The following is a 14,401-nucleotide window of genomic DNA, read 5'->3' as shown; positions in this document are numbered from 1 at the left end:
CTGCGGCGCCGTGCCAGGGAGGCACTCCTGGCGCTGGGGAAATCCCCAGCCACGCATAGCGAAAGCGCCGTCCTTTCCCACGGAGCCAGGACCAGGGAGAGGCCAGTCCTGCTCGCACTTCTGCATTGTGTGCGTTGCACAACCGCTGTGCTTCCCTCTGACCCCAGGCAGCTCAGCCCTTGTCCCGGCTGTCAAACACTGGGAAGGAGCTTTGCCGCTGAGCCGTGGGCCAGTTAACACCTTCTCTGTTTAAGCCTGAGCAGGTAGGAAACCACGTCTCGTCCCCTGCCCAGCGGCTCAGCCGGCTGCCGCGCTGACACAGGCTGACTCACATCAGATTGGCAACCGAAGCGGCTGCTGCCGCTGACATCATGGGAGCCGCGCGGGGAGAGCCGTGCTGGCTGTTTGTGTCCCTCGGTGACACACATCCGTCCCGCGGGAGGGCGTGGGGCGGCCGGCGCTGTCCCGCGTTGCGCAGCCGGTGGGCAGCGGCACAGCCACATGAGCCCAGGGTCCGCGCTGACCCCGCCGGCCTGGCCGGGAAAGGAGGAAATGAGTTTCCTGACAAGGAATGTGCGCTCAGCTCCCTGCCCTGCGGAGTGGGAACCCCGTCCCATGCGGCTTTACTGGGAGCACTGGGGAGATCCAGCCAATGTCCCAAGGGGCTCCCCATGAGCCCCCATAGCACAAGCAGTCCCAGAGCTGCTGTCGGGAGTTAACCCATTGGGTTTGGAGACTTCAGCGGGGCTCGTAAGGGAAGGACTGGAGGTGTCCGTCCCTGAGCCCCTGGGTGCCCAGAGCAGACACTCCAGCCTGGGCACATCTGGGAGGTGTTCCCGGCTGGACAGTCCGCCTCCCTGTGACACTCCCACTGCATGGTGGCATCACCAGCGTGTGCCATGGGTCGGGACCAGCCTGTTGGAGAGCGGCTGCTGGCACCGGTGTCTTGGGCAGGGCGCCCCAAGCTGCTGGTGCGAGCACATCCCTGTGACCAGGGAGACGTTCCTGCTCTCAGGGCTGGAAACACAGCAGCAAACCGCAGAGCAGACAGCGCGGGGACACGTGTCCCTTTGCTCAGGAAGCATTTGGCACTTGTGATTTTTGCTGCATGTCTCCATTCACCCCGCAGACATGCCTACGGATGACTAATAGCTACGAGCTGTGACACCGCACGGTCCCAGCGCCTCGCTGCGCAGCCAGCCTTGCCGACACGGAGCCCGGCGTCACCGCACAGCCGTGGCACGTGATGGATGCGCTGCCACGAGCGGGCACGGGGCTCTCCCTCACTTGCTTGTCTGGGGCGCGCTCTGCCTTCCGCTCCTGAGAACAAAATCTCTTTCCCCAATGGATGTGGCTTCTCAAGAGGTATTTGCTCAGCAATAGGTATAAATCCTCCGTTCTTCACATTGCCCTGGGTGGGATAAAATAGTCCGTGACTGTCTATTTAAACATCTTATATTAATACCATGAAGTGTTTGTTCAACTTACTGTATTCTTTTAGCTCTGAAGTAGTAAACCCTCCCCGGCGTGCCAGAGTACAGCAAATCTGCAGCTATGGATGCTGCATCTAAACAAAACTTGGCTGAGCGGGCAGGGCTGCATCTGGAAAAGGGGCAGCTGACATTTTCCGGCAGAGGGGCTGTGACTGGGAAAACGGTAAATAGCTGCTGTCAGACACTTGCGTAACTGCTTGGTTTTCCCCATCATTATTTATTAGTGAAACACGTTGCCTCTCTCCGCTTTTGACTCTGCTGCAGGAAAGCCGAGCTTAGCTGGTAAGCCGGGAACGCTGCTTTGGAAAGGAGAAGGTGCTGCCCAAGTGTAAATGCTCTTGTGTGTTTCTGTTGAACAGCTGCTGGGACAGGCTGGTGGCAGCGGGAGGAATCCTGCAGGCATCGAGTCGCTGCTGCATCCCAGCAGGGGCTGTGGGACCTGCGGTGGGCGGGAACGCGGGGACCGTTCCCCGAGCCCTGTCCTCGCTGCCGGGACAGCTGGTGACAGTTTCCGGGAAGCCAGCCTGACACAGCGCGGTTCGTCAGGGCCTCGCTGGGTGCAGGGTGACCTCTCATGGGAGACACCCCGAGCGGCACAGCCCCGGGTGGGTTCACTCATAGCCCCCTCATCCCAGGCCACGCAGCGCTCGGAGGGACAGCGGGGTGACGGTGCGGCTCCCGCCATCTCTGTCCCATCAGCCCTTGACAACAACAGATTTATAGGCAAAAAGACCTTGAAAGGGGTGCCTCTTTTCCTTGATGGAAGTGCAAGAGGAAGAAACAGCCAGGGTGTGCCTGATCCATCTGTCACTGAGGAAATAAGCCCGTCCTCCTCTAGCTTAATGACACCATTCACTAGGACCAAAGGTAGGGCTCAAGGCTGCTTACACTGAGTGGTAGAGCAGTACCGTGTATAGCTGGCACACGGGCAGTCGCGGTGACAGCCGAATAAATGACTCTGGCGCGGTCCCTGGGGAGCGAGCGCTCTCCTCCAGGGCAAGCAGTTGCCTCCAGAACACGTCTGCTCCGCAAGGAGCCCTCGGGCTACGCAGGGAGTAAGTTACTCTGCATAGTGCTTAGTAGGATCTCCTTAGAAGCAAGGAAATAAGTTCAAGACAGAATATTTGAGAGGAAAATCAGTCCGTCTGTCTGCAGCTGCGAAGGAATCCCGTACTCCTGGATGAAGGCGGCATTGGGAAGGCAGCTGGTGATGTGATAAGTGCTGTGGGCACATGGGCTCGACAAGCGAGTCCGTTCTGCACATCCTTGGTTAACTTCTCCTCTAGTTCTCCCTCACTACGTCCCTCTGGTTCCTCTGCTCCCAAACCCACTGAGGGGCTCTCGCTCTGCGCCCTGTTACGGTGCTGCCATCAGGGGTATCTTTATTGAGGTGAGCACGAGAAGCAGATGGTCTCTCAATCAGCATCTCCATAAATGTGAGTGGTTGCGGCTATAAAAGCAAACTGCTATAAAGGGACATTGCTAAGCTTTCCTTCCAGCGTTATTGCTCGTCTTTCCTCATGAGGCACGGTCACCCTCTTCCAAAGAAAGGGCATACATCATCCCTTGCTTCTACCTTTAATTCCTGAGTGCTGTGTAATAAATTATACTGCTCACTGTAAAAGAAAACTCAGATGCAGCTCTGCCAGCCTCTTGAATCCCCGCCTCGCAGGTGATGGGAGGGTTCAGTTCATCTTCCTGGTATTGTTCGCTTCCCCAGGAGCACGTTGGTGATGCGGTGAGATGAGCCATGGGGTCACTCTGTGGATGAGCGGGGGGTTTGGGATGTGGGCAACGCACAGACCCCCGACAACCAGCCCCGTCCCCTCGGAGCAGGGACAGCTGGACCTGCGCTCAGTGCTCAGGGCTCGTCCACACAGCAGCCCGAAGAAAGCTCAACTCGAGTAACTAAACCAAAAGTGGATCAAAGAGCATTAAAATTCTGCATAAAACTCTCATTCAGGATTAAAGTGGCCTTAATTCAGTTTAATTTATTCCCAAATGCTACTAAATAAGGCCATTTAAGTTGTTCTTAATTAGCATAAGTGTTCCCATATAGGCATTTATAAATGAAGTTTAATTAGCCCGTTTTTAAACGGGAGTTAACTGCCGCAAGCTGCCGTAGATCGGCGAGCCAGGCCCACGGGCCCTTTGCTGACGCGGCTCCCGATAGAGCTGGTGAGCGGTGGTTGCCGAGCGCTGGCATCTCCTCCCGAGGCCGCGGCACCGGGACGACGGCAGGTATTAATAATGAGATCCTCGATCCCACCTCTGCTGGCTGTGTGAATGCCAGAGGACAAGCTCTTCCTTTAAAACCCGGGACATGGGAGGCGCAATCCCTATAAAAATTCCCTAGAAAAAAGGTGATGTCAGGATTTTACAAGAATTGTTGATGAGCAAGGAAGCAGATGGGAGGGCATCGTGTGCTGAGTCAGCAGAGCTGGAAGGACACGGAGCACGGGGGGGGGACTGTGGGGCAGCTCTGGCTTCCACCCCCTGTCCCTGCATGGGGGACCCTCCGTGTGCTTGGGCAGAAACAAAGTCCCCGGCCTCGTAGGTGACAGTGAAGGGCCACCCCTCATCCTGGCAGCGGCTTCACTCTGGAAACCTTCACATCCTCCACAGCAGTGCCGAACGATTGAAGCACTTTCTCTTCAAAGCAATTTGAAAATGAAAAGAAGAAATCAAAAGTAACCACGGGGAGTTTGGGGTGCGGCCACCATATGACCCCTTTTGACTCGAGGGTGGAGAAGCCAACAGACCCTCTCCAGCCTGGCTCGTCACCAAATCAAACCAGGCAGCGTGCAGTTGCTGTCACTGCTTTGCATCAATCAGAAGATCCAGATTTGTGGTTTCACTTGGGGGTTTTTCCTATAAAAAGCACATCTGTGGCCATACTTCTTGGTGCAATAGACTTTAGCCTGGAAGCAAAAGCACACAAACAATGCTAAATTCATGCTGACTGGAGTAGATTCCAAGGGAAAGAAGAGTTGGGAAAGCACCTACTTAAGTACTGACTAAGGATATTATCTCTGATCTGAATCTCGCCTCTGTGTGTGTGTTACTGTTGAGTACACAGTGCGGTTTCAGACACGGCCAGAGACAAGAAAAAATGATTGTTTCGGGGTAACCACAAGGAAGATGAATGCAAATGTATTCCTGTAACTGGGAGAGTTCCCTTGCTCTTAAGCTGGGCTCTGGTACATGGCCTCGGGGAAGCAAATTTGCAACTACCTTCATTAAATTGTTTAAGAATGATTAATCAGAGGGCAGAGACGTAAGATTTTTGCACATTGTGAAATGCGAGTTCAATTCCTGCAGTTACGTACAGTGTGTATGGATGGCTTTCGCCAACAGTCAGGGGACAGGTCCTGGCGATTGATGGATGCTTCCTGCGGGCTCTTATCTCCTCCACAAGCCTGGGCTGATAACTCCGCCGGCTGAATCACATCCAACCACATCCCTTGGGGCTCAGGGTGGTGTGAGAGCCGTGTGTCACCGTGCTCCAGCGCGGTGCGTGCCCGCCGTGCGGCCCGTGTGCCCTCGGGCTGGCCACCGCGGCACTGGAGCAGCCACCACTGGAGCTGCCAGCACCCCGACCGCACTCTGCCGTGTCTGACCATCATTCAGTGTCACCGGCCGCTGCGTCCCAGCACCGGCTGCTGCAAGTGCAGCTCCTGCAGAACACAAAAGTCCATAGAGCGCCTTTGCTGATGTGCCCAAAGCTTGCGGCTGTGCCTTCACACATTCCTTCTGCCTAAAGTTGCCTACAGCTTAGGCTTGGCTTAAGCAGCAGTGCGGCATTCTCAGCAGCTCCACAGTGACGGCACCTGATACACCATCCCCTGCGCTCTGTCCCGTTCCCTCCCTTTCCAGTTGCAGCTCGTGGGTCTCCTCTGCTTTCCAGCTGGGTGCTGAGTGTGCTGGGGCTGGCGTGACGTTCTGAGAGCCCTTAGGCCAAAGCCTGGTCTTTAACGTGGCGAGGGGCAGCAGGTTGGTACCGCCTGGCGCCCACACAGCTCGGCAGGCGGACTCTTCTGGGAAGCACTGAGCACGTCTTGGAGCTCTGGGACTCAATTACCATTCGACATCCACCTCTGATGGGGAAGGGGGGAAGTAAAACGGACCAGGACTGGAGTTTAAGTGTATTAATGTTTTTAACCTGAGTAACAGCAGCCAACGAGAAGCTGGAAAACCCTCTGAAGAACCAGCTTCTCTGTGCATCGACCCCTTTGATGGGATTCGCCTCCCACATCGGCTGCGCTCGCAGCCCCGGCCGGGGGGCCGCGGGGAGCGGGGCTGTCCCGGGACCGGGAAGCAGGACGGAGCGTTTCCCCAACGCGTGTCGGGGCAAATCCGCCCGCATTGCAACACGATTTGCATAAACCCCGGGTGTCTGCGGCACGGCCCCGGCTCGGCACCTGCCGGGGCTGCTCCGCACGGAGACACCGGGGGGAACCGCGGGGGCCGGGGGGTGCACAGACCCCGTCCCATCTCCGCTCCGGCCGCTCGGCGGGGCAGCCCGGGCCGCAGGGCCCGAGCGAGGCCGCCCGGCGGGGCGGGGCCGTGGGGCGGTGATCCGGTCCCGCCCCGGAGCCGCGGTCGGGCGGGGCGCGGGGCGGACCGGGAAGCGGCGGCCGCTCTGCCCCCTCCCGCTCTGCCCTTCCGCCTTGGCGCGGCGCTGCCCGGTATAAAGCGGCGGCGGCCCGTCCCGCTCCGGCCCCATGGAGACGCGGCGGCGGCCCGGCGGCGGCGGCCCGGTAAGCGAGGGCGGGCTCGGGGCGGGGGTCTGGGCCCGGCCGTGGCGGGGCCGCGCGGGGGGCCGGGCCGCCGCTAACGCCCGTCTTGGCCCGCAGGTCCGGGGCGTGAGCGGAGCCCGGGAGTCCCCCGCGGGGAGCCATGAGCGTCTCCGCCGTCCCGGGCTGGCCTGAGGCGCTCCCGGCCGCCCGCCCGCCGGCGTCCCGGCTCGGAGAGAGGATGAGCGGCAGAGAGCCGAGCGAGAGCCGCGGCCCCGGCGCGGAGCCGGCCCGGGAGGCGGGGAGCCCCGGGCGGGAGCCCTGCGACAGCGCCGAGATGCAACTCAAGGTGGATTTCTTCCGCAAGCTGGGCTACTCCTCGGAGGAGATCCACGTCGTGCTGCAGAAGCTGGGCCTGAACGCCGACACCAACACGGTGCTGGGGGAGCTGGTGAAGCACGGCCCGGCCGAGCGGGACGGCACCGAGGCCTCGCCCGAGGCCCCGGAGGCCCCACTGGTGCCGCGGGGTGGAGCGGCCAACAAGTCCCCGGCCCCCGCGCCGGCCCCGGAGGAGGCGGAGAGCGAGAACCTGCGGCCCATCGTTATCGACGGCAGCAACGTGGCCATGAGGTGCGTTCGGGGGGCGGTGGGTGCTCGGGGGTGGCTTTGCGTGACCTGGAGCTCTGACGTGTGCTGAGCGCTCGGTGCCTGAAAATCTGCGGGGGTTTCTCGCCCTGAGCGGCTGCTGCCAGGTGCCCTGCGGTGCCTGGTCATCTTTTCCAGGGCTGTCGGAGGTGAGCATCGCTCTGCCTTGGTGGCCACGCCTGGCTGTACCAGCCCGTGACCAGTGGTCACAGGGCTCTGACAAGGGAAATGAAGACATTTCCTTCCACTTTCTAGCTTACGAGCAGGGTAACTGAAGATACGCTCTCCTCTTACCTAATGGCTTTATGTAAGTTTCTGTAGCAGGAAGTTGCTCAATAAATAATTACAGGTTTAATTAGGGAAGGCTTTGTAATATGAAGCTGTCTCCAATGTTAGAGACCAGTCTCCAAATTGTGGCTCTTGTATTTTGGTTGAATTTCTGTTCAGTGTAGGAGACGGATGGGGTGCCGAAGGGGCACTCTGGTGTCACCAAGGCAGGGCAGTGACTTGCCCCCAGCATTTCAGGTGTCCTGGTGCTGACAGCACAGGTCCCGTCAGGCCCTGCACCCTCAGCACACAGGAGTCCTGGGCTGGGTGTTCATTGGCCTCATGTCCGTGCTCTCACCTCTGTTTTTGCTCCCCATGACAGCAAGGGTTGCCTGCCCCCCAGCCCCTCTGCTGCACCTCTACATGGGGCTTCTGGGCTCCAGTAATTTAGTGCAACCAAGTTTCTGAATTGGGCTTTTGTTCAGAAGTGAGCCTCCTTCACTGTGTTTTAGCTTGATAGGTCTTCTAATGTGCGTTTGTGTACACAGACCTTTTTATAAAGAAAAAACAACAGCCCAGAGGGTGCTCACAGCGCTGCCGCGTTACCGTAGGCTTTGTCCGAGGTGAAAGTGCTGAGCGGAGCTGCGCTTGCAGGTGTGGTTTTCCCTAAGCTGCGGTTGACAGCTCCGAGACGGGACTGAGAAAAGACGAGGTACGGTCTGCTGTGCGTGTCCCAGCATAGATTTGGAACTCCCGTGGCCATCGAGCTGGTCTGGAGGGTGAAGGCTGTGACCTGGGTGTCTGCGGAGAGCGCGGTCCTGGTCCTGCTCCGCTCCACGGCTGCTCGGTCACTTGAGGAAAATGGCCCATTGTGAGACCTGGGCTGATAAGTGTGACTCTGGCAGCGAAGTTTACCTTAGATAAGTGCTCAGGCTTAAACAACAGAACTGGTTGTGTATTTTGAATGAGGAGCCTCTTAGCCAGGAGATTTATCCCCAAAAGAACAGGGGGGATCACAGCAAATGTGACTCAGGGCAGGCCAGGCGGTAATAACGCGGCCGAGAGGACAGAGTTTGATGTGAGAGAAGCAGTCTGGCTTTTTTAAGCAATTTGCTAGAAGGGGAATTCCATTCTGAAACTTCCTGTATTGATGGTGTGATGTTCCCTGCTGATTCATTTGCAGTGTGTACCGCGGCCTCCCTGAACAGCTCTTGACAAACATATGCAAATCATAGTGGAAATTAGCTTTTACTTCCTTCTAAGGGAATTTTTCCTTGGCTGCTGCCAAATCAGATCAGTCCAATTAGTTATTTTCTGTAGACTTGAGATTGGTAGCAGGGACTTAAGAAAATCTCTGCTTCTCTCATTTATCTCCACACGACCGCAGTAACGTGTGTCTGGCTATCTATAGCAAACCAGTCTGACACTGGGGGAGATTTTTAGAGCATCTTTCTTCCTGTTGCTAATGTCAGCCTTTCCGTAGTTTGGGTCTCTATAGGTGTTAGCTTTGGTGTTAGTTGTATAGTTCTTATAGAATAATTATTTTAGGTCCAAATCTTACTTTCATAAGAGCTTCAGAGAAGGGTGAGGACAGGAGGAGAAGTGAAGTTTCGTTCTAGGGGTACGGCTGTGCTACCGTAGCAGTGCTTTTAGCAGCGCCTCTGCTGGGGTGCGAGTGCTGTACTAATTACAGAGGAGTTTATGGGCGTGTGAGTGGTGGTGGGAGTCGAAATGCCCTCCAGGTGTAGGTGGGAAGAGTGAGACTTGGGCCAGGAGTCGTGCCCAGGTGGGGAAAATCTCACTGGACTCTGAGACCTGTTATCTTCAGCACAGCACATCTAGGCAGGTGTCATCCCGAGATGCAGGCTGTTAGATCCCTGGAGTGACAAACCGGCTGTCAGACAGAAACGCTGAAAGTCTGCCAGGACTGTTATCAACAGAAGAGCTGGTGACACGGTAAATGCTGACACTCGTAAAACAGGAGCAGTAGTTTCCTCTGTAGAAGTTCACTTATTGATATGGCCTAATGAATAATTAAGAAGCGGCTTTTTGCATTGGTACAGCTTGTGTGGCTGCTGTCAGGCTTTGTTCTCAACCTGCCAAGGGCTGTGAAGCCTTTCAGCACCAATCCTGTTAACGGGAGCTGTTTCTGTTTTGTACAAATAGCGCATTTGTAACTGACTTTTTGGGCCATAATATAATGAAGAATCATCTTTCCTTGGTGCTGATGCCCTTGAGTGCATAAAATGCCTTCTTTTCCTTACCTTGAGAAGCAAAACACCTGGTGAGGGTGCAGTTTGCACTGGCAGAGGTTGGCTGCTGCTGGTAGCTGGCAGAACAGGACAAAGGGCGTTCAAGATCACATTGTACTCAGGGCTAAAAATAGAGCTCTGGAGTCCAGAGATGAAGCAAAGGCTGTTGGAGAGCAGCTGCTTGCTCCCTCCCGTTGAGTATTTGGGTCTTTGCTGTGCAGAGCTGCTAAAAGCACCAGTAATTCTGTGAAATCTCGCTGCTGCGTTTACACAAGATGAGCAATGAGTGCTGGTTGTGCTGCTCTAACGCTTCTTCACTAAAGGTCGTGTGAATTGCCGGATCCATTTGCTTGACTAGTCCTTACATAACCTGAATATTGAAATTCTCCATTTTCCTCTTTGATGCAGCCATGGAAATAAAGAAGTGTTCTCCTGCCGAGGAATCCTTCTGGCTGTCCAGTGGTTTTGGGACAGGGGACACAAGGACATCACAGTCTTTGTGCCGTCTTGGAGGAAGGAGCAGCCGCGGCCAGATGTGCTTATAACAGGTGTGGAAATATGGAAAACAAAAGTAGATTGTCAGCCTTACTGTTTTGTCACTTAATGAGCTTGCAGAGTTCTGGCTAGTTAGTAATTAACTTATGAATGGAAGATGGGAGTAGTAGGAGGTCCAATAAGCCGAGCTGACCAGTGAGAATTAGTCATTAACTTCTCCCCTAAGCAAGTTCTTGCCTGGATCAGCTGGAATAATTCAGAGAACTAAGAATGTCATACTACTCTGATAAATAATATTTTACTTTACATGAGTTTTGTCGTTTATTTATAGTGTTGCTCTATCTGCGCCGAGGCCTTTGGGCTGTGTCAGTGTGTTCACAGTTGTGTTTGTTCTAGACCAGTACATTCTCCGTGACCTTGAAAAGAAGAAAATTCTGGTCTTCACTCCTTCCAGGCGGGTTGGAGGCAAGCGCGTCGTCTGCTACGACGATCGGTTCATTGTGAAACTGGCACACGAGTCTGATGGCATTGTGGTTTCTAATGATACTTATCGGGACCTGCAGAACGAGCGGCCTGAGTGGAAGAAATTCATCGAGGAGCGCCTGCTGATGTATTCCTTTGTTAACGACAAGTACATTCCCATTCTTTTCTTTTAAAACAGATTCATGTGAGCGCGCTGTCTTGTTTTAATGAAACAATGGCAAGTGATGCATGAAAAGAGCAAAATGTTAGTACAGAATGGAGGGGAAAAAACCTGTAGAGATTTTTGTGGTAGAAGGAAGCATGGTGGGAAGAACTGCGGTACAAAGGCATAAGGAATTGGAGTCTTCACGGCTGGTCAGGGTTTGGAGCTGGGACTTTGCCATAGCTCTTAGGAGAGCCCCAGGATTGGTTTCCTTGTGGGATGATCATGAGCAGGCCCAGCAGCAAGAACTAACTCTGGTCAGCAAAGAGCAGCAAACCCTGCCTGTGCCTGCGGCACGGGGTGCTGGTCTGTGCCAGGTGACGGGAGAGGGGTCACTGCAGTGGAGTGGGAAAGTTCTTTAGGGCTCAGAGCTTTTAACCTTCAATGAAATGGGAAACTTCTAGAAGAAGTGAAACCCTGACCCAAGAAAGGGAACCGCTCCTCAGTGAGGTTTCATTTTCTTTAGGTTTATGCCTCCAGATGATCCTTTAGGGAGACACGGCCCCAGCCTGGATAACTTCCTCAGGAAGAAACCTGTGGTGCCAGAACACAAGAAACAGCAGTGCCCGTATGGTAAGAAATGCCTTCTGAACACGGGGACCGAGGCGTCTGCAAGTGTAATTCACGCTTTTACTAAAACCCAGCTGCTCATTCCGTGCTCTGCCTTTCCTTGCAGGGAAGAAATGCACTTACGGAATTAAGTGTAAATTCTACCACCCTGAAAGGATCAATCAGCCTCAGCGCTCGTTAGCTGATGAACTCCGAGCCAATGCAAGGTTGTCTCCTACCAGAAGCACCAGTGCAAAGGAGGAGAAAAAGGGCAAAAGAGGTTCCCAGGCAGAGCTCTTGTGCTCTGTGCCCGCAGAGAGCGAGAAGAGCTCTTTGCAGAAGGTCTCTGCAGAGAGGAAGAGCTTGGCCCACAAAGCAAAGCCCAGCGATGTTCCGCTTCAGGTCAAGGGCTGCGTGTCGGGCAGCGTCCCTCCGAACAGCGGGAGCCACCGGCCCTCTGACAGCTACCAGCAGCCCCACATGGACTCTCTGTCTTACATCTCTCAGGAGCACCTCGACTCGGGCATTGGGTCTTTGGAGAACCAGCTGTCCGACATGTGGCCTTACAGGTGTGCCAGTCACTGTGATCACTCGCGTGCCGATCCCGTGGCAGTCTGCACCTGCGGGAGACAGAGACCCATCTACCCGCATTCTCCCAGCTTAGAGCAAAATGGTCTGGTCTCTTACAAGCACGGTTCCCATAAATCCTCCTCTGGTGCTAGCTTCTTGCAGTATAGCCCTGAGCTGTCACACTCAGGAGCACCTCACTCTTTCTCAGGCTATGGGGTGCCTGTCCACCCCGCTAATGCTGGGCAGTACAGTCTGCCCAGTGAGTACAGTGTCCCCCTGCCCCACTCTCGGGAGTTCTGGTCTGAGCCGTACCCGATGCCGCCCCCGCAGGTGAGATCGCCCAGCGTGCGAGACCCCCGCGCGGTGCCGCGAGCCCCGGGGCCGGCGTACGGGGACTCCTGCCAGTGGGCTGTGTCTGACCAGTTTGCGGAGGAGCGTGCCAACGTGCACGTCAAGCTGTGTGGCATATTCCATCCCCACCTGGTCGATGCTGTCATGAGCCGCTTCCCTCGGCTCCTGGATCCCCAGAGGCTGGCCGCGGAGATCCTCACCTACAAGTCTCAGAACCCCGGTATCTGAGGCAGCTGCTGGGGGCAGCCCTGCGTGTGACAAGCTTTAGGGACAGTGTTTGCACCTGCAGCTGCCACAGATGCCTTCTGAGGGTCTTCCTTATTCCTTGGAAGCAGCAGACCGCAGCTGGAGGCTGGATCGCAGGTGTGCTGTGCTCACAACCAGCTCTGGTCTGGATGTGACTGTGCGCCCTTGGGTCCCATCGCTCCCAGAGAGCGCTGGGGAGGCTCTGGGTGCTGGACAGGGGAGGCTGCAGCTTCAGAGGGGGCTTTTCCTTTGGACTTGTGCTGAGTCAGGCACACCTGAAATCCTGCAGTTGCTCACTGTGACCCTACACCTCCCATTAGCTTTGGTTTGGAGATGGTTTGGTGTATTACTGAGCTTGTGGAAGATAAGGGGCTTCTGCCTTTGCAGTGCTATGAGGCTTGTTTGTGAAGACACAGATGCATAGTCAAGGCTGTTCTTAGCTCTTAACAAAGCCTATTTACTAAATCCTGCCATGCAAATCTGTGGAAAATGTTGGATTGTAAGTCTAGAATGAAGCCAGGTTTAGCAGACTTTGATTTGGTTTTATTGGCGCACTTCTTTAACGATGCTTTCCACACCCCTCCCTTCCCAAGACAAGACCACTCGTGTACCCGAGTGCTCCGCAGCAAGAGGAGCGGGGCTGTGATTGCCTCCTTCCCCAGGACGGGGGCCCCGACGTGCTCCAGAGCTGCACGCGAGTTGTGTGTTCGCTGTTTGAGGAATGCGGCTGTCAGACCCGCGGTAGCCACGCTGCTGCCGCTCCGGAACAGCGACCCTGGCTGGTAACCTGTCTCGGGCTATCTCTGCGCGGCAGGATTTATGATGTTGTGCCTTTTCTCTTCAGACAGCAATAGTTTTGAGCACTCAGTAAACGGCTGTGGTCACGGCTGGACTGCTGCCAGTGCTGTTCCTGACCATTCCTTAATATTTTTCTCTGTAAGACTGTTGCTTCACCTTCCTCCTCACTCATGTTTTCCTGTCCCCTTCAGCCTTGTCAAACCACAGCAGCAGCCAAAAATGTAGAATAAGACTTATTTGATAAGACTGTTTCTGCTTCCTTCCCTTTTACTGTAAGGTGTTTTTTTTACTGTAGATACTGTAACAGATTTTAAATATGCAAAACCAGTTGCTGTAGTAATTGGTTCTGGTCCTGGAGTTTCACTGTGCTTAGAATGCAAAGGTGCTTCTTGCACTTGCAGGCCAGAAGCAGTTGATTTGTTGATACACATTGTATCTGCGTGTTTGGTTATGTTTTTGAATACGTCCATCTGGTGGTTAAAGCAAGGTCGGCGAGCGGCGAATCGCGCCGGGGAGAGCGGAACACGGCGCTTTGGGAACCCTCTGGGAAGGGTTTTGTCTGTCACTCCTCTCCCCTCTGACGTCCAAGCGGGACCTGCCCAGACTGGCACCGTGTGCCGTAAAACCACAGGGACACAGAAACCTGTATACCTGGTTAATTATGATACATTACAAATTAGTAATGTTTCATGTTAGTAAGCAAAATGCTTCTTAATTTTAAGTAACCTGATACTTTGCATATTTGTAAATTACAGGAAAAAATGGTTTTTAATGTTATTATCCAGCGACGTGCTGCTTGATGCTGTTTTCAATTAGTACTGTTCTTGACTCGGCCATTGTGTTACTTGGTGTGGTGGTTATTTTCTGGTAGAATGCTGATATATGCTGCTTCTCTTGCAATCAGAAGATTAACATTTTATACTCACAAGCTGACATTTTGATGAGCTTTCTGTATCATTATGCAGTATATAGTTTATGTACTGAATGGAGGCAGCCGTGCAGAAGCCATGGCCAAGAAAGAACTTGTGTTATAGAAATAAAAACTGCTGAGTTGAATTCTTTGGTCTCTCGTGGCTTTTGAAAACCATTGAACATTTTGGCTTTTTAATTGATGGAGTGTGGCAGGTAAAAAATCACATTTCTCCGAATTTGTGCTTTAATTTAATGCAGAGCAATGGCTGTGTATGGTTGATCAAAACCAAGGAAAGCGGGTTCTCCTGGAGATAATGCTTGGTTTAAAACAAACACTAAGAAATCTGAACCTTTCAGTCCGAAGGGCCATTTATTGGCTGTGGAGAGGAGCCTGTGGAGGTG

The 14,401-nt window shown here is 54.4% G+C and overlaps 1 protein-coding gene across 1 annotated transcript; it reads left to right on the top strand.

The window, feature by feature from the left end:
- Window positions 1-6,109: 6,109 nt before the first annotated feature.
- Window positions 6,110-14,143, top strand: ZC3H12A (zinc finger CCCH-type containing 12A). Its single transcript, XM_065857003.2, has 6 exons — window positions 6,110-6,253; window positions 6,350-6,859; window positions 9,802-9,941; window positions 10,285-10,519; window positions 11,040-11,146; window positions 11,250-14,143. Exons 2-6 carry the CDS (start codon window positions 6,393-6,395, stop codon window positions 12,269-12,271), a joined length of 1,971 nt encoding a protein of 656 aa, XP_065713075.1. The 5' UTR covers window positions 6,110-6,253; window positions 6,350-6,392; the 3' UTR covers window positions 12,272-14,143.
- Window positions 14,144-14,401: the final 258 nt, after the last annotated feature.

The sequence above is a fragment of the Patagioenas fasciata genome, chromosome 25, assembly GCF_037038585.1.
Source record: "Patagioenas fasciata isolate bPatFas1 chromosome 25, bPatFas1.hap1, whole genome shotgun sequence".
Lineage (NCBI taxonomy): Eukaryota > Metazoa > Chordata > Aves > Columbiformes > Columbidae > Patagioenas > Patagioenas fasciata.
This window is presented reverse-complemented; position numbering and strand designations above follow the sequence as displayed.